This window comes from Phaethon lepturus, unplaced genomic scaffold (genome assembly GCF_000687285.1).
Source record: "Phaethon lepturus isolate BGI_N335 unplaced genomic scaffold, ASM68728v1 scaffold54704, whole genome shotgun sequence".
Taxonomy (NCBI): domain Eukaryota; kingdom Metazoa; phylum Chordata; class Aves; order Phaethontiformes; family Phaethontidae; genus Phaethon; species Phaethon lepturus.
Window position 1 is genome coordinate 7,982 of NW_010535123.1, and position 18,433 is coordinate 26,414.

The window sequence follows — 18,433 nt, forward strand, 5'->3', positions numbered from 1 at the left end:
TTAAGAAACACAGAAGGACTGTGAGGTTTCCCATAAAAATGCTTCTTGCTTCCGCTGCGGACTGCGAACAGCCCAAAACTGGAAGGCAGTCGCTGCGAGAGCCTTCGTGCCAGCCCGCAACATACTGCGACTCGCTGCTACTGCTGGGATCCACGGTCCCAGCACAGAACTGGAGCCGCCTTTGGGAGAGAGGGGAAGAGGTGGGAGATAATTTTTGGAGGAGAGGTCCCCCCCACTGCCTTCCATGTGTAAGAGCTTGGAAACAAGGATGCAACGGTCGTGGAAAGGTCCCTGCCTTCATATTACCATTAGCTGCTTAAAATCTAGGTGTCCAACCTCCCTGTACAGTCAGCAGAGAAGGAACAGCGTCTCCCAAGGGCTGCTGGTGCCAGATGATCGTCAAGGGGAAGAGATGAGTCAGCCTCTGCAGATGACCGTCTCTCTCCAGAGACTAGAGAACTAGCTTAACCCAAGCACGCCTGGATCTTTCTCTGGCTGAAGCCAGGCAAGATGAAACACAGCCTGAGGCACCACGCTTGCCGTTTGTGGCACGTAAAGTGATCTCCCAAGGGTTTATGCGGACTTGTGAGCTTTGAAAGACTGGGCAAGATCCAGATATGGTTATGTCCAGAACTAGCATTTCCTTCAGTACAGGGGTGTGGGCAACCCTGGGGTCACGGTGGGGGTGCATAAGGACAGCCATATGCAGCCTCTCCTCCTGGCCCGTTTGAAGTGAGGTATCCCCTGGAGAAGCGAGAAGGCGAGCAGGGCCCACCTCTCACTTCTCATGGTGGCTGTAGGGAATCTGATAGCTACCCCGAGAGCCTGCTGCAAAAAAAGCTCTAGGAAACTTCCTGTTGTTATTACAGTCCAGAAACACATACAGACCTTGGGTGAACAAGCCTGCTGAATCTGGCCTTCCATCTTGCTCAGAGATGGTGCTCAAACTTGCAGACAAAGTGGAGAGAAAATACTGACAGCTAGACATGAAAATACACTCAGTAGGTCAAGCACCAAGTCTGTGAAATAGGCATGAAACCACTCCTGAGCCACTGGTATCTGTTATTTTGATGGTATTATACACACAGACAATTCTTATTGCTATGCAATAGACTCTCTGGCTCACCTTTAAGAGGGAAATTTCCCAGCCATTGCTAATCTTTAAGGAGGATTTTCACCACTTCACATGATCTGGGAGTAGATTTGGGATCCTGCAGTCATCTTTCACCGCTCTCTTCAGTCCCATGCATGCTGTGGGCCACACCGTACGTACCCCAGGATATTCCCTGAAGCCATACAATGCCAGGAATTATATGACCAGAGCAGCGGGCCTTTTGTCAGGAGAGGAAAAGGGGTGGGGAACAAAACGACACTTAGCACTCTTAAATAAAACACCTCACCTATTTACAGTGACGTTACTGCAGTCTCCGGAGAGCAACGAGTGCTTCCAGAAGGCAAATCAGCCCACCCAAACACGCCTGCGTCTCTGCTAGCCTTAAGTGCACTCACAGTCCCAGGGTAGGGAACTTGTAAGGACACGAGTAACCAAGCACAGCAACAGGCTCTTTAAATTGACTTATACACGTAGACTCTGCCTTCCAGGCTCCGAGCCTCACCTCTGGGACTGGGGAGGCAGATGGCCCTTTTCTTCCACAAGAAGTGAGGCCCAAGGTATTTTTAAGACACAGCTGAGAGCCTGAATTCCTACAGTAGAGAGGGGTGTGCAGGCAAAGGTGGACCCAGTTGGCATGAAACAGCTTGACAGCTCGCAATGGATCCTGGGTTGTTTAAAACTCCTGACAAATAAACACCATCAAGGCTGAAAGAATAGTTTAAAAAAAATTTCATTTTGGTTTTGTTTTTTTTTTTTTAAAAAAGAAAGTACATATAGATTTCCATTTCCAACAATAGCAAGAAGTCCAGAATTTTCCAATGACAAGGCAGTTTTATTTCCGTAATTGGCTAAAGCAATAATAAACCTAAGCCACACAACACCCGATCAATTAATCACAACAAACAGGGGAAAATTTCTATGGTGTTTATCCGAAGGACAGTCTGTGGGTTCACGATGACTGAAAAAGAATGAAAAGAGAAAAAGATGAGATGACAGCACAAAACTGAGGCGTACCTTTCAGAAGGCTCCTGCTGGCTTAGCTATGTTAGTCGAAGGCATGCCAAGACGTGACGGTTTCTAGGAGGGGGTGTGCTGGCAGATGCTGCCACGTTGGCAAGACAGCTGCATACCACTGGGATGGCATGAACAGGAGGTCTAGGCAGAGCTCCCGTGGGACTGTGTCAGGCTGGTCAAGGTTTTAGCATCCGTTCCATAAAAAAATGGTCATAATTTTTCCCTCTCAGTTATATCTGAGAAGGGGCAGTCATTTGGTAATCAAAAAGCCTGCTACAGGATACTGTTAAGACTTGCTAATACCTGTGATTAGATATCCAATATTTAAGGCTTTGGAAAGAGAACAAGATTGCTTTTCCGCGCAGGAATTTTTTTTTCAGCAAGGTCTTTTGCAAGGCTACCTAGCAAAGGGTGCTGGACCAAAGGAATATTAAGTCACCCTGCTCTGAATACAGTGGGCACACCTGGGGCAGCCCTGGGGCTGGGAAAGAGGTGCTGTGCCATGAGGGGTCCTGGGGATACAGCGAACGAGCCTCCTTCCCCAGGCACAGCCCTTGTACCACGATACCTTCCCCTCCCAGATCCAGCGACAAAACAGCAGGGAAGGAAGCTCTGTATTCTTTCCATCTTACTTCTCTTCCTTTGATAGTTGTGCCTCTTCCAAAAGCGCATGTTGATTTTTGGCCATGACTCCGTCTTTTCGATCACAGTAGCCTCCACACGGACGAGATCTTTCCTTAAAAATAAATTTTAAAAGTATCACGTTTTCATTATTTACATTGTCCTCCTGTCAGTGAGCAGGTTTCTGGGGAACAGCGACGCACAGATAACACATACTGCCTTACAGAGCCCAGATCCACAGGAACTACAAAGTCATCATGGAAAGAGGGAAATCTGTCAGGTTGTTGGCTTCACGGCACAAAAAGAAAAGCCTCAAGGTGCTGTACATGGATCAGCCAAATGATGTGGTAATTTGCAGGGCCGTACCTCTCTGTCATGTGAGGGATAAGATCAGAAACAGCTATGGAGGCAGTAGTAAGACAAACCTGCAGGAACTTGTAGGACTACAGTAAGATAATTCGCCTGGCACATTCACATGATCTTATGTATCCTACTTTGCTTACGGTACAGGTTAAACCCACCTGTGGCCCCTGCCCCTGTGCTATGCTGGTCAACACAGAAGTCCTTCCTCCTTCTATAAAGCATGACAGCTGGAAGAAAGTCTTCTCACCTTACTCACCTGAATAACTCCTGGCAAAGGCTCAGTGAAAAGAGATTTGGCCCTCTGTTTCTAGCAGGAAGCACAGCTAATGGGCTGCTGGAGCGAGTCACTTATCCTCCCATATGCCTCTCTTCTGCCTCCCACTCTTGGTCTGTCCTGCTTGTTTACCCCAAATTGGAAGAGAAGACAGGGACTCACTGATGATTTCACATACTAGATCTCATTTCTACCCATGAAAATTCTCAGCAAGTAAACATCTTCGCTCCTTAAGGATGGAGATGAAGAGAAGAACATGGCCCATACTTCTTTCACAGGTGGGTAAAATCAGAGGGCAGTTCGTTGCTCCACATTACCTTACTGACACACACAGACACACCTCCTGCCCACCCGGGGATTCTGCAGAGCTCCAAGAGAAGTAGTCCCACTGAAGTTAGAAAAAGAGTGCTGGGACTTCTAGCTGCTATCTGAAAAATGCCGGAGCTGGAAAACAAGGTGGTCTGAAGCATGCGCTGGAGGACCAGCTACCTGTCTGTACAACAGCTCCTCTTTGGGAAGAGAAGTGTCTCCAGACAAGAGCCAGACTAAAGCTTTGGAAAGCTCAGTTTTAATCAACAACCACAATGGAGGAGGAAGAGACTGCAGAATACCATTAAAAACTCATTAGGATGTTCACTTTGCTGCCGGAAGATGTTTAAAGAACATTTTCCTGACAAACGACTCTGTCTGCACTTAAGGAGGGGTAGAGGGGGGAAGCTCATCTAGCCTAACTGTTCCAGGAGGGTCACTAGGAGGCCAAAGCCTTTGAGACATTTACCACGTCTCTTCACATTCACCCTCTGGGGTGTAATATATATCAGAGATTGAATCCTTGAGGGAGGAGGGAAGGACAGGCAGAAGAGAAAACTGATATATCTGCATTTAGTGACTAGCCCAGAAGAAAACAGACATAAGATAATCTAGATTTTAAGAGACAACTGGGTGACCCTGATATCCCAGCTAAAGGCTGTTACCCAGATTCAGCCCAGTGATTAGGACCCAGCGGCACTACCGAAATACACAGCAAGCTTTGCAACGCTAGGAAAGAAACCAAAATAATAAACTGCCCTCCAGGGGCTGGCCATGTTTTACCACTATAATTAGGCAGCTATACTTTCTGGGTCTAATTCCTGCTCGCTGAAGGCAAAGGGAAAGCTAAACTCCCCCTGACTTCTCACAGGCTTGGACTGTAAAGGCATGTAAGAAACTCACTAAGGATGATCACATGGGAAAACTGGAAAGTGGCCAGGCCAGATAAAGTGACCCGGTCACTGAAATCTCTGTGCTGCTCTCAGGAGCACCAGGGTTTGCAGTAGCACAGCTAAGCTATCCCTGATACAGCTCTCACCACTGGACCGCACTAGCTGTCCGACGCCTTGGGTAGTATCCAGCCAAAGGGAGAAACCTTGACACAGATCTGTAGATAAGTGTCCCCCCGCACTGCTCATAGATGTTGACAGGCTTTCAAGCAAATCTTTAAGGGTATTGTTGAGAGAGTTGAGTATCCAAGCATGGCTTCACTCTGCAAGTCAAAGTTCAAGGTCAATGGGCCCCAGTGAGTCCCTGCCTGTTGGACAAAGCGCTAGGATCTGCTGGTTGAGAGGCTGAAGCACAGCAGACACCAACTTGCTGGTGAAGCGCATAGAACAGGAAAGTTCTCAGCAAAACAAGAGCCCAAGGAAAAAAAAAAAAAATCTTTATCAAATGTTTTAGGTATGACTGGAATGTCCATAAAAATAAAAAGGGGGTCACACATTTCCCAGAGCTTGACATAGACAGTCAGGCCTGCTGCTTTCGGCAGCAAAATGTTTCATGACAAAGCACATCTATCACATTTTTGCAGGAAGCAGGAAAAATGCACGCTGAAATCTCATAGCTCTAAGTTGGGCTGAAAGCTATTGCCATTAAGTAGTGAAAAAGATCCAGGCAACCCACAACCCCAAAGGATCATAACTCTTAGAGGTAATAATTTCAACTGACAAGCTCACTTGCTCCCTGCAGAAGGTAACTGAATCCCAGCCTGGCTGTCCGGGAAAAGAACAGGTCCAATGGAAATGATAGTCCTTTGTCACTACCACTGAAGCCACTGCAAAAATGGGTAGGTAGCAGGAGAAAGAGCAGGGCTCATCTAGAGGAAAGAATTCCCATCACTTTTACTTTGTCTAGAAAAAAGCTAAACTTTCTCACAGAGGCACCATTCATTTCACTCAGGTCTAAAACAGCTGAGGGCACTCACCTGATGACCTGAAATACAAACCTGCTCAAGGCTAGGCTCACTTCTAATCACAGCTTTAAAAGTGCACAATTTCTGCATTATACAGCTAAACAAAGTACAACTGCATACTGCTTGATACCCTTGTGCCAATCAACTAGACAGCAAGTTACTTGAACAAACACAAAAGCCAACAAATTCCAGAGCAGAAGCCAGCTAGAAGTTCCCAGAATAGCCTCTGCCACGCAGATATGTTTTGTTGCACTGTTGTTTTTTAAGGCTTTAGAGGAGTGTCATCTTGGGAGGTATCTGACTGCTACAGTAAATTAAAACACGACCATCTGTCCAAAACAGGACAAGTTCCTACCCGCCTCCAAGTTTGAACAGGCAGTGCAGCTGTAATGAGCTGTCTTATGCAGACACTGGTGCAAACATTCATTGATGTGTTTATTTTTACAACAGAAAAACAAAACTGCCTTTGTTCACAACCAACCTCTTATCTCCCCTCCAAAATGTTTGTGGTTTAGGCACGACTGGGAACTATGCGAAAGAACTGCAGTCCACACTGCTCATGACACGCTGGGTTCTGCTTTCCTTTCCTCAGCCTGTACCAGAGAGCTGAGGATTCGGGAGGTTTCCCTACAGCTCGGAGGGAGGATGGCACCTCCCGAACAGCCTTTCATTCTGCCTGGTCAGCCTCCTCCTCCTCCAGATCTTCCTCTGCCAAAGTCCCTGGAGTTCAAGCTAGCACTGGCAGATATGCAGTTTGGTCTGCTTCAAGCAGCTGACAATGCCTTCCACACACTTAGAGCACCTGCAGGAACCAAACAGCTGGTTTTCTTCCTGTCCCAGAGCTCCTGCGTCTCGGGCCATGTGCCAAGTCCAGCACACAAGCTGAGAGTTGCAAAGAACCACCCCAGGGCCACTAGTTAAGAGCCAAGTGAAGGATAGTGCTCCTAAACTGCCTGACATAGCATATCCCGGCAGAACTTGGGCTCTTACTTGAATTTCTGCAAGACGACATTTCTAGAATTTCTGCAAGATGACATTTCTAGTCCTAATAATGAGGTTTCCCTTCCTAAAATCTTCCACAAGTGCAGTATCACGGTGATCTGCTATTCCAGATCTATTCGCAAATTCGCAGTACTGTTAAAAGGAACGTGAGGCAGTTCCCACCAGTGCAACTGAAGTCATGTTATCAACTGTACAAACACGTTGCAAGTAGCTCTTAAATACCAAAGAGCCCCCTGCTACAGAAGAAAGCACTCAGAATTGAAACCAATCTGAGTGGTATTTCTAACCTGAATCTACAGGCCATCAAGAAACAATTCTCAGATGTACAAGTTCCTTCTTACCTGACCATCCTCTGCCAAAGTTGCTGCAGTTCAAACTAAGACCTAAATGTGCAGTTCAGCCTGCAACCAGACCACAGCCAGGGCTTCCAGATACTTTAAGCACCTGCAACCCACCTTATCGTGACTTGCATTTTACCACTAAAACCTCTTGTCCTGAAGAAGACAACAGTTCATGACTTTGCTTCTGGCTAGGGCTAAGAGCTGAGCGATTACACCTGGTCCACACACCACTTCCTTTTGGTAAAGAAAAGGCTGAAGAACCTGGTGTTCTGCCAGTTTGTACAGCCAAGTCCAACAGCACCGGGATGGAGGTGGTTCCAAGCGGGTAAACTCATTCTCCCAGGTTCTGTGATTGCTGGACTATGTGACTAGGAGAAAGGGAAAATTAGGAAGTCTAAAATTAAGATTAAAGCCTGCTGGGTTAAGACAAGGGCAAAAGGAAACGGGTTAAAAAAAAAAAAAAAGTAAAATTAAGGGATTAAGGAACGGGGAACGATTTCTGGGTTATTACAAGATGACTATCACTGAAATTAGGGTAAGGGAGTAAAGATGTTGAAGAGCAAGATTTACTGCTACTTTGTGCAAGGCTTATACCATGAGAAAAAAAATACAACCCAAGAGAGGTGAATATACTACAGTTACCTTAGAAATGGGTACTGCTGATCTATGCTGGCACTGTGGCAAGGGTTAGAGTCAGCAGAGGCTTATGTGATGAGCTTGTTTTATTGGTGCTTCTTTCAAAAGCCACAGGGCTGAGAAAAAAGCTAGGGCTGATAAATCCAGGTTTCTCTTCAGTTTCAGAGTCTGTAGGAGCCCTGAAGCTATAATTAAGTACAAGAATTATCTTAATGATAATTCTTGTATGAGACATCTTACCCCAGGAGCGGCCTTCCAATAAGTGTGAAGTCGTCAGCACCAACCAGCAAAACCTATGGAAAATAAATCAGGCATATATCACTGGTTCATTGTCCCAGTACAAATGCAAACACTATCTTCAAAATTCTACAGTCACTATAAAGGAGTCAAACTGCTTAGAAACAGGCCTTTACACATTTCGAACCTGACACTGTTAGTAGAGGGGGGATGGTGAGGAAAGGCAGCTAACAGGCAAGAAACAGAATCATTAAACTGACAGTCTTCCAGGAGAGCTTATCCTACTAAAACATACTCTAGAAGTATCGTTCACGTTGATCAGAACGCACTGAACCCTTCTGTTCTGGCTCACCAACAGTTGTAAAAGATATGAAAAGCAATAGAGGGAAGAAGAATAACATGCCTTGTGTGGCATCTGAATGAATAGCAGCTCCTAAAAATCACTGAATTTTTATAGCAAGTGCTACGTATCCCAGTAGAGAAACACTTTCCTCATTCTCCTCCATGAGGCCTCAAAATGGGCAATAAAGAAATGAACATCTGGGGGGGATTCACCACCCCAGGGACTAGCCCTTTGTTTCAGGGCAATCTCAACCACTTACCTATCTAAAGGGCCAGGCAGGGTAACAGAGAGGATATCGTGAGAAGAGGCAGCATTTCTTACAGATGGGCTCCTTCCCCACACTAATTGTACGGCAGCAGTTAAAAGCAACATATAAATGGTCATGAGATGCTCTGACTTTCATTTTAGACAGACACTTTCCAGTAAAATCCCAAAAGGGTTATGGTGGTTAGGCAAGTTTTTCACCTTCTTCACTCCTATGTAGACCTTTGCACTCCTAGCTATCTACTCCATGCAAATTGCTCCCCTCTCTGCGGGGATCTCATAAGGATGCAGGACACAGCTGCAGGCATGCCTAAAAAGCTGCCTCAAAACTGGACTTCGAAGCAATGGATGAGTAGAAGAACGGGCTGACTCTCCTTAACCACTTGCTTGGCTCTAACAATCAACGTTGAGCCAACAGAATCCCACTTCATAACCTTTCATTTAAGATTTGGGTTAAGGAACCTCTACAAGTTTCTGCTAGTTAACCAAGGCTAAGGATAAAGATATTGAATTGCATCTCGGCAATTCTCCCCTTCATGCACCATCCCTCCCCCTCCGCCCAACACACTCGGCGTGATAAGGATCTTGCAAAGCATTGAGCAGTGACAGTCCCTCTGCGAGTACTGCAAGTGTTTTGGGTGTTGGAGTCTCAAGGTAAACACAGCCTTTAGCTGCCGTCTCTAGAAACAACAACTGTAATTTTCTTTTTTTGGATGAAGTTAGTACAACAAAAATCTGTCTCCTAACAGAGTCTGGCACAACTCATTCCAGCCCTGTTCAACAGAAATCCCAATAATATCACCAACAGAGTAACTGAAATTGGAACAAGACCAAGGCAAAGCAAATAGCTGGAGTAAGAATGGGAGATCCAACAGGAGCTCTTCAGGACTTGTTTTTAACAACTGTTTATGGGTTTTCCCTCAAGGAATGTTCGCAGGCAATTGGCTCTGGCCCCATACACAGCATGGCATGACAGGCACTGTGGAAGCATGGCACATCACCTTTTCCATCCGGATTCGGTCTCCACATTCAGCCTCTAGTACATTGTCCATCATAATCAAGTCTTCGCTGGTTATTTTCCACTGCTTGCTGGCAAAGTGGACGACAGCAAAGAGCCTTCCGTACTGCCCCGCTGCGATCATCTCGTTCACCTTTTGTACCACTTCTGTTGGCAAACAGCAGGGAAGGAATCAGTGTAAAAAAACCCAGCAAGGTGTGAAGAGCTGTTCAAAACTAATTCAGTCACACTGCTCTCCCAGCGGAACCCGTATCTCCTGGGAATCTTTAAACAAGGATCAACAGCAATGTTGTTTCCTACAATGTGTAAGCCTCCTTTTCATAAACTTAATGACCTATTTGTATTTTAGTTGGTGGCAAACCCATGCATAAGTAAACACTTAGTGTATATACTGTGCAGCTAATCTAAGACTGGTGACTTCTCAGCCTATTTCTTAGGCATCCTAACCTGCACTGTATTCAGACCTAAAGCATTCCAGACAAGAGCGCTTGTCCACACGTCCTACGTTTGGAGGTGAGCTCCTCTCAATTTCCAAGTCATCTGCAGAAGCCCGAGGACTCTGAATACTGTGTAAGGCGCACAGGAATGTCAGAAAGAGTTTGGCAAAGTACACAGGAAACAGGGCTCCAGCATACTAACAAACCCTGGCCTGAAGACTTGTACCGGCAGCAAAGGCGAGAGAGACCTTTTGCTCACTCTCTTCCAGAAAATCTCTTCCCGTATGCACATGCATGCACAGCAGGTGCCAGGAGCAGTACAAATCCCAGGGATGAGGTCCTGCACATGAACAAACTACATTTTCTGTGATCAGCTTCCTCTGCAGTGAAGCCAAAAGCAATTTTTATGGGAACATCAAAAGGTATTGCTTAACAAGTGCCATTCCACTGCCAAATAGTAGCTTTCCACCCTCTTGAGCTGCTCAGAAAAAGAGCAACTTTCCTATAACTGGAAAAACAGATTTTCTTCATTGTCCTCAAAAGTGGCTGAATCATTTTTTCTTGGAATGTAAACAAAACAACATCCATTTGGGACAGACATGAATTTAGCAGACAGTCAATCCAAATCCAGCTGTTACAGAAACACTCTGAAAGTGTCCAAGTTTCAACCCAGCAGATGCAAACTATTAAAGGTAGAGGTAAGAACAGAAATTATTGGCAAGGCAGTAGTTGCTGCAGTTCCCACTACAATGAAGAGTTTAGCTTCTGTGTTGCTGGAGTTGCTGTCCCAGAAGAAAAAATCCAGTGTGCTCTTTTCTCTGATTCACAGCGGTCCACTACAAAAAGTCCAGAGAAAAAATACAACGCCCCTCTCTTTGTTACGCCCTCAACTGCACAATGGGTGCAATAAATGTCTTCCAGCTTGCAACTGCTAATCTAGGTATATCGGTAGTCCCATGGTCAATATTTCAAAACCAAAATTTCAAAATGCTGGCCTACAATTTCCTCTTGGCAAAAAAACAGGTAGAGTCATGACCTAAAGAGGGTTACTGCCTTGTCAAATTTCAACTTTCTACCCACAGGGCTTTCTCATGTTTCTGTAACCAAAAAAGGTACATTTTCTTCACTGTACTTGGGCTCTGAAGTTGTTGATAACTCTTCCAAAAACCTCTAGTGACAGGAAACATCAAGTGATGTTACCATTTGATTGCTAGTATGGTTCATATCTCAGCACCATGTGGAGTGGGCCTTCTTAAAATATCCATGGCTGTTTCCACAGCCAGCAGGAAAACAGAAGGCAGAATTCAAACGCTCTCACTGTTGTTTGCTTTGGATAAGCACAGCCAGGAGATAATGATGCAAGCTCATAAACAGTAGGAGGTTACAAGGCACAGAAATCACAGCAGCCCCGAGGATCCCATGCGAATCAGTCAGGGGAACATGGGACCCTGCTCACCACAGGGCTTCAGCAAATTGAACGGAGAGTTTATGGTTCACTACTAGGTCAAATCACGCTCAGGGACTGAACACTCATCTGTCACTTCAGCAAACCCAGGAGCACAAAGGAGATAAAAAGCAGGATGAAAAACAGCCAGAGAGTAGACCTGGAGCAGGAGGCTCTCTCCAAAGCACATCACTCACACAGTTATTAACACACTTCAGCCAGATGATAGGAGACTATCTGCAAAAAGGTGGACACAGCTCAGCTTTTCTCCTCTCACTCTCTCCTTGTGAAAGAACTCCTCTCCTTCACTTCTCAGATCTCTCCCATCTAAAGCAGAGAAGTCAGGTGCCTTTCATAGATGTCGCGGAGGCTAACGCAACGAGACAGTAAGACTGCCTGTTAATAAACACAGGAGTCTGTTGCCTGCATGAAGCACACAACTGTTAATTGCCACCACCACAGCAACTGTAAAAGAAATGCACCCACTGGGGCTCATTATACTGCCTAGTTCTGAGAAACATTCTGTACATGTGTTGTCTTCCCCACTACCATCCCTAGCATGGTCTGGATGACAACAGCCCCACCTGGGCAATATGAGCCTAGACACATATGCCTTCTCCATATTTGATCTTTACATCCCCACCTGCCAGGAGAACCTGTGTCTGGTTACAAACGGAAGACTGACATTTTCTAGTAAGGCTAAGCAATGAGGATGGTTGCTAAACAGCTATGGGCACCTGACTTGCTGACTTGTGAGGCTGACTGCTGCATGGTCCATGTGCTCCTTTCAGAAGGACCACCGGCTGCGTCCAACAGTCTTGACTAGATGTGGGGACAAGAATGGGCTCACCAACATTATGTCGCTTCCCACCTGCTCACTGCCTTATGGCACACCTCTGCAGCTCTGTCATGTGCCCACCATCCAACTGCTTATGCTGGCTCTAGTGTTCTGGTTTATGCACTAAATACACCAGCTCTCTGGTGTGCCCACCATCCAACTGCTTATGCTGGCTTCAGCTTTTTGATTTATCCATTAAAAGAAAAATAATTGTTTTCTCCTGTCCAAAAGGCTTGTTTCACGCTTTAGAAAGCAACACATCACACCAGGTAAGATTACTCTGGGGGTGTTACAAGCTGTCATAAACTAAGGGGATCTCATATTCTACCCAAATCTCCAATACCAGCAACTGGAGCACAAGTTCAGTGACACTAACACATTCCAGAAATGAGACAAAAAATGTGAAGAACAAAAACGTGAAGAACAAAAACAAGCTCCAGTCATTGAAGACATTTATTTATGCTCCATCAGGCCACCACTGGCAATACTGGACCGCAAGTCTTCGCTTGGAGACTTGAAACCTTTACCTGCATGATACTTCGCTTCTTCTATTGGATCTGGAAGTTTCACTTCAGGCCACGGGGGTGAAGTCAGAGATGTTTTGGCAACAAGTCTGTGAATGATAAGGTAAGATTCGCTTGTAACAGACAGACATTGTCAAGACATGTAAAACATGAAGAGAGGAAAAAAGGTAAAACAAGCTGGAGATGGAGCAGAAAGTGGTTTTCCACTGGGGACGAGCAGTTGTACAGGAGACTTAATGATCTGTCAGTATGAAAGACTCGATCCAAAGCCCATTTGGGCAAGAAGGCAATTTCCCACAGATCAGGTTTCATTTTGTAGCAGCTCATGAGTAAGGTGAGGTTTTCTATTCTGGTCTTAAGTGTTACGGACAGAGAGTGGTAGGCAAGGCAAAGGCCTGTTACCTCCCTACGACTTAATCCAATAGAGGACACTGGATATGGCAAAGTCCCCAGACCTTCCTCCCAGCACCTGGCAAAAGCACTTGAGTAGGACAAGAAATGCTGCAGAAGTGCTGAAGCTGCAGCCCATATCAGAAAGCTGTTCAAAAACATGCAGAAAACACTTGGTCTCATTTCTGAGTTCAACCCACAAACACTCCACCAAACATAGCTGCTGCTCCCAGGGCTTAATGTCATTTAGGTCCACCATAAATTGCAGCAAGCTTTAAGAAAAAGGGCTAAGTGCCTCAGTGGTTGGCTTGCTTTATTCCCACCCTATCATACAATTCAGTATGGGGAATTTTTTTTTTTCCTTTTTTTTTTTTTTTTCTTCCTTTTACTTCCCACTTCAGCATGTTATTTGAAATAGTTGGAAAAAAAGGGAAGAGTGCAGAGAGAAACAAACTGAAAATTAACTGAAAATTCACCCAGGCTAGGTCATCACTTGTTGCTGATGTCGAGATCTGCAGCTAGATGTGCTAGTGGTGATCAAGCTCAGTGACCACCAGTGACTTTCCACCACCTTGTTCTTACAGACTGCATTTTTGTCACCAACTCCAGCGGAAACAGACCTGCCTTAAGCCTTGCTTACACCCGAGTTTTAGATAAAAGGCTCTTGCTGAGCTTTTCCAGGTATAGATACAAGTTACCTCCACCACAGCTAGGATGCTGAACACAATGCTCCTCAACCCACTTCAGTCCCAAGTAGAAAGCTCTGAAGTTATCTGATAGCGGGGAGCATCTGGGAGGAGGCCATGTGCCTTTGATGGGGAAGAAGGGCTAATGAGCGTTCTTAAAGCAGCCTTGAGCAGTGCGCATGAATGACTCACACGCATCTTTTTTCCCCTCCATTTTTTTGAAGCTCTTCTCTGTTAAATAGATAATTTAGAGAGGGCCTTAAGACCACAGCTGGGTTCTTTACAGGAGAGTTATGAGGCTGCTCTTCTTTTGTCACTTACAGTTGCATTCCCTGAATGGCAATAACAACGGCTTCTCCCACCCCCACTGCGATTCAGCATTTAATACAACAAACATTTAGCCCAAAAGCCTCTTCTGTGCCGTTACCGTGTCTGTCTACGATCAACAGTACCACACTGGGGAGGGACTAGCAGAGGCATCTAACAAGACTTCTCAGAACCATGCCTGTCTTGGTGCGGGTTAACCACAGAAGAAGTGGGAGCATGCACCGTCCCACATCCATCCAGCCAAGCACAAGCATCATTCCTCATGATGATTTTGAATACCAAGATATTTTGCTGAAAGGTGCAAATTAAATCCTTATTCTTCTTGAAAGGGTAGCTTCCACTGTTGTGATAGAGAATCGCTTTAATAACATCTCTTTTCAAACACTCTGCAACTGTGCTGCTGAGACAAGAGTCTCTCCATTTCAAGACGTTGCATCAGTCCCTGCAGACCTTCCTGGTGACCAGCCCGGGGGACTCCTGAGCACGACAGACGCGTCCCTTTAGGATCATTCAGCACCGACACAATCATGGGAGCAATGACAGCTCAAACTGTACCAACACCTGAATGACAAATTCTGTGCAGAAGACATCTTACCTGAAGCCTGCTCTACTTTCTCTACTTAGATATTGCTCTCTTACTTACTGAAAATGGTATAAGGCTGTCACAACAGGGAACACCTTCCATTTAGTGAATAAACTGGGGGCCTGAAGGCAACAGTATGGATACAGAACGAAAGACTGAAAACTGCCAGGGGCACTTCAGCTTGAAACATGTTCTCATTAGCTGTCGTGGTGGACTCTTCCTGCTTTTCTCAAGATTATCACTGGGAGGGATCCTTTGCCTCAAAACTGAACTAATTCCTGATGCCTCAAGCCCTGTACAGTCAGTAGCGCAGGTATTTGCACATCCCACACTGCTTTTCTTGACAGCGGCGCAGACAGCACTAAATCACGAGAACCCCATTTAAAACATCAGAGCTGAACAACAATTAACGCTGCTCAAATGTGCCACAGGGTGTTAATTCAAAAATGAAACTACGCGAAACTCACAAGTGTGAGTTTGAGCGGAAAAAATGCAAATGCCATTTGCTTATAATTAGCTGTTTTTCAAGATCTCTAGGACAAGGAGCAACAACAAGGAGGACCAGAGGCAGCTGTCTACATCACTGCATTAAAAGCCAGCTACAAAAACTATTGATTTGTTCCCAAAAAACTGGAGAAAGAAGCGCCACTCTAACCAGGGACAGTACCTTGCACATGCCGTGCTTTCATCAGAACTGTGGTACACGCTTCAGGGGGCAGGGAAAGGAGGCACAAGTCCATCCTGCAGCATTCAGAGATTATCCTGAGAGGTGCCAAATGCCTTTCCTCAGAGACACATGACCAAAAGGTGTCAGATTATAGCTCCTTGTTAAGTGGGAATCTATGATACCACGAAGACAGTCTAAGATTTAAAGAGGAGGGAAATTCACTCTGCATCTCAGTAAGATGACCAGAAAGGTATCGGTTTCTGAAATTTGAAGAGAAAGGTGCTGCTCAGAAAATACTGTCTCCATCACAAATGGGAAGTTCAGAATCTCCTGTGCTGAGATTCATACTTTCTATAAATAACACAGGATGCACAAACTGCAATAAAATATTCAGGAAAAAACATTAGATGCTAGTGAAAGAAGGCAAAATGAACACCAACAGCAGTTGCGTTTGACTTTGTAATGCCCAGCAATGCCTCTGAAAGGGCTTTAATTTAACAGAAGCTCAAAGCACTGGTGAGCAAGTATATAACGACAAGCACCAAGGCTTCATGGGTCTGCTGCGGGGTTTAGTAATAGTCGGGCGCTGTGTCACAGAGGCAGAGATCCAAACTGTGTTCCCACATGCTTGTGGGCCAGCAGGAAGAGGCCACCTCCCTGCACCCTTCAGCAGCGCTGCGGGAATGAGCACATCTTGCCATTTTTCCCTGATGCTGCTCACAGTTCCCTATTTCTGCAGTGTCCCCTCCTGGTTAAAGCAAGCAGCAGCACAGCCTGCAGCTCTGTCCGGGTACCTCTGTGTGAGATCCCAGCAGAGGAAACAAAATAAAGACACAAACAAGCAGCTCTCAAAGTGTTGAGACAAATAAAGCCTGAGGTTTCCTGGCTTGGTGTCCTGTAGCGCTTGGGCTGTTAACCGCACTTCGTGAAGACTGCGGTGCAAGTTCAGTATTTATCAGATATTGGAGACTCCAGGCAGGAGATGAACCTTGCCTGAGGAGCACCCTACCTGTACCTAAAAAGATGAGTGGCACCTGAAGCCCCTTCTGCCGTTGAGGCGTTTCAATGTCCTGACTTGTGTGGCTTCTCTGCTGTCTACTATGGGCTGAGCGCACACTGTGTCCCTTTTCTCAGTGGAGGATCTAATTATCTGTCTCTAGGCTCCACTGCTTAATTTCACAAATCAACGGAAGCATCTTTCTGCCAAAGGTGACTGAAGGCAGAGAGAGTCCAAAACTTACTGGGAAGCAACGGACAAAGAGGTCAGACAAGTCTCCTTTCCAAAGGAAAAACAAGCTGCCCTCCCCACCCCCACCAAGGAAGGTCAACATTTCAAGGGGCAAAAAGCAAAGCAGAAAGTCACTTGACATTACCCTTGCTGCAGTGACGTGCTCTGGGTACTCTGGTGTCGAACCGCAGGTGAAAGCAAGAAGGCTGAAAGGGAGAGAAAGGGAAAAGAATTAAAAACAAGCAGCAGCTGCTGGGCTTTTAGTCCCTGGCGAGGCAGTGTTACTGCAATGCTGAAGTGTCACAGCGCTGGTCAGCTTTGTGTACCACTTTTCTGCCTGTAAAAGTTTTGTTCCGTTTTATCATGACAGGCAAAGATAGAGGGGGAAGCAAAACAAGATACATGGTATGAGAAATGACCCATCAGTTGTGTGCAGCATTGCAAGAGAGCATGAGAAATGTCCCTCGCTGCAAACACACTTATTTCAAGTGACACTTCCAGCTAGATGGAGCAATTCAATGTGGCTACACTCGGAGCATCCCACCTCTTTTGGAGAACACCATGACCGAAGGGCAGAGGGGAGGAACAGGTGGTCTGAAGAACACTGTGGTGCACTCTCTTAATTCTGAGCACTAACTGATGCTGCTAGAAGGATCCTTTCCAGCCCTCTGGGCCCTCCGAAAAGGGGAGGGGAGCTATTACATGGCATTTACCAGGTGACTCTCAGCAGCTTCTACTAAATCTTACAAAGTTTCCACTCCAAAAAGAGAGAAGGAAGTAATACTACTGCATATTTCCAGTAACGCACTGGCCCTGTAGCTCCCAAGCAGACACCACAATGCCAAGTGAAACACAGTGAACTGGAAGAGCTGTGCAGGTTCAGCAGACTTGGTTTTAACATGCCTGTGTCTGGGTTTTCATCATCCCAAACATGCGTTTTCCTTCTAGACACGAGGAATGCAGAAGCTACATAGCTAAACAAGTAACAACAACAGAACATGGTAATGAGAAAAATTTATTTATGCTTTTCACAGCTAATGTTCACTGAAAGAGTGAAGCCCTGTTACCGTTGCAATACACAACTATTCAAAAAATGAGTGGTTTACTACAACTTAAATTACACTTTGAATGTAGCCTTTTTGGAAAGGAGCTGGGCCACCACACACTGTTAATTCGCAGAAAGAGATGAAGGCCTAAAAAAGCATGCTCAGGGAATTATCCCCATGTTATTTCAGGGATAACAATATTCTTTCTGGAACAATTTGTGTGATTAAAAGACAAAGTATGCACAGCTTCTTTGCAGGAACGCTATCTTTTTCACCCACCAGCCAAAGCACGATCAATACAAGGGACTGGAAAGACCTCTTAAAACCAAACATACTTAACCACCTCACTTGCTGAAGCTGCAGCTCACCAAGGTCACACTCACCCGACACAGAAACCAAACCCAGAAGTGAAGCCAGGGTCCCCGAGACCCCTCCTCTGCTCCCACGACAAACACCTGGCCAGCTTCCAAGCCCAGCAAGGAAGGAGGAGGCTGATGAGTCTCTGCACACCCCCCATTCCCTGGATTTTGCCAAAAGGTTCACACCAAGCTAGAAAAACCGTGTAAAGTTGATTCTCCTTTTTGTAAACGTTTTCTCCGCCCTGCCCCCAAGCTTTCTGCCTGCTCCAGGGCTGATGCTGGCAAAGACCCGAGTCGCTCCTCTCGTGTCCCTCTCACCTTTGCGGTTTCCCCCGCGGGGAGGGCTCCGGGGCTCACCCACCAGGCACGTGGCATGGATAAACCAGGGCCACGAACCGACCGGGGCTGGGGCACCTGCCCTGGGTGGGGAGGCGGCGGGGGCTCGCTGGGCCC

The 18,433-nt window shown here is 46.0% G+C and overlaps 1 protein-coding gene across 1 annotated transcript; it reads right to left on the bottom strand.

Moving 5' to 3' along the window:
* Positions 1–1,818: 1,818 nt before the first annotated feature.
* MRPL21 (mitochondrial ribosomal protein L21) lies at positions 1,819–17,138 on the bottom strand. The gene is made up of 7 exons (XM_010285697.1): positions 17,120–17,138; positions 16,721–16,781; positions 12,698–12,783; positions 9,435–9,598; positions 7,830–7,882; positions 2,761–2,864; positions 1,819–2,072 (listed from the first exon to the last, which is right to left on the bottom strand). The coding sequence occupies exons 1-7, from the start codon at positions 17,136–17,138 to the stop codon at positions 2,008–2,010; spliced, it is 552 nt and encodes a 183-aa protein (XP_010283999.1). The 3' UTR covers positions 1,819–2,007.
* Positions 17,139–18,433: the final 1,295 nt, after the last annotated feature.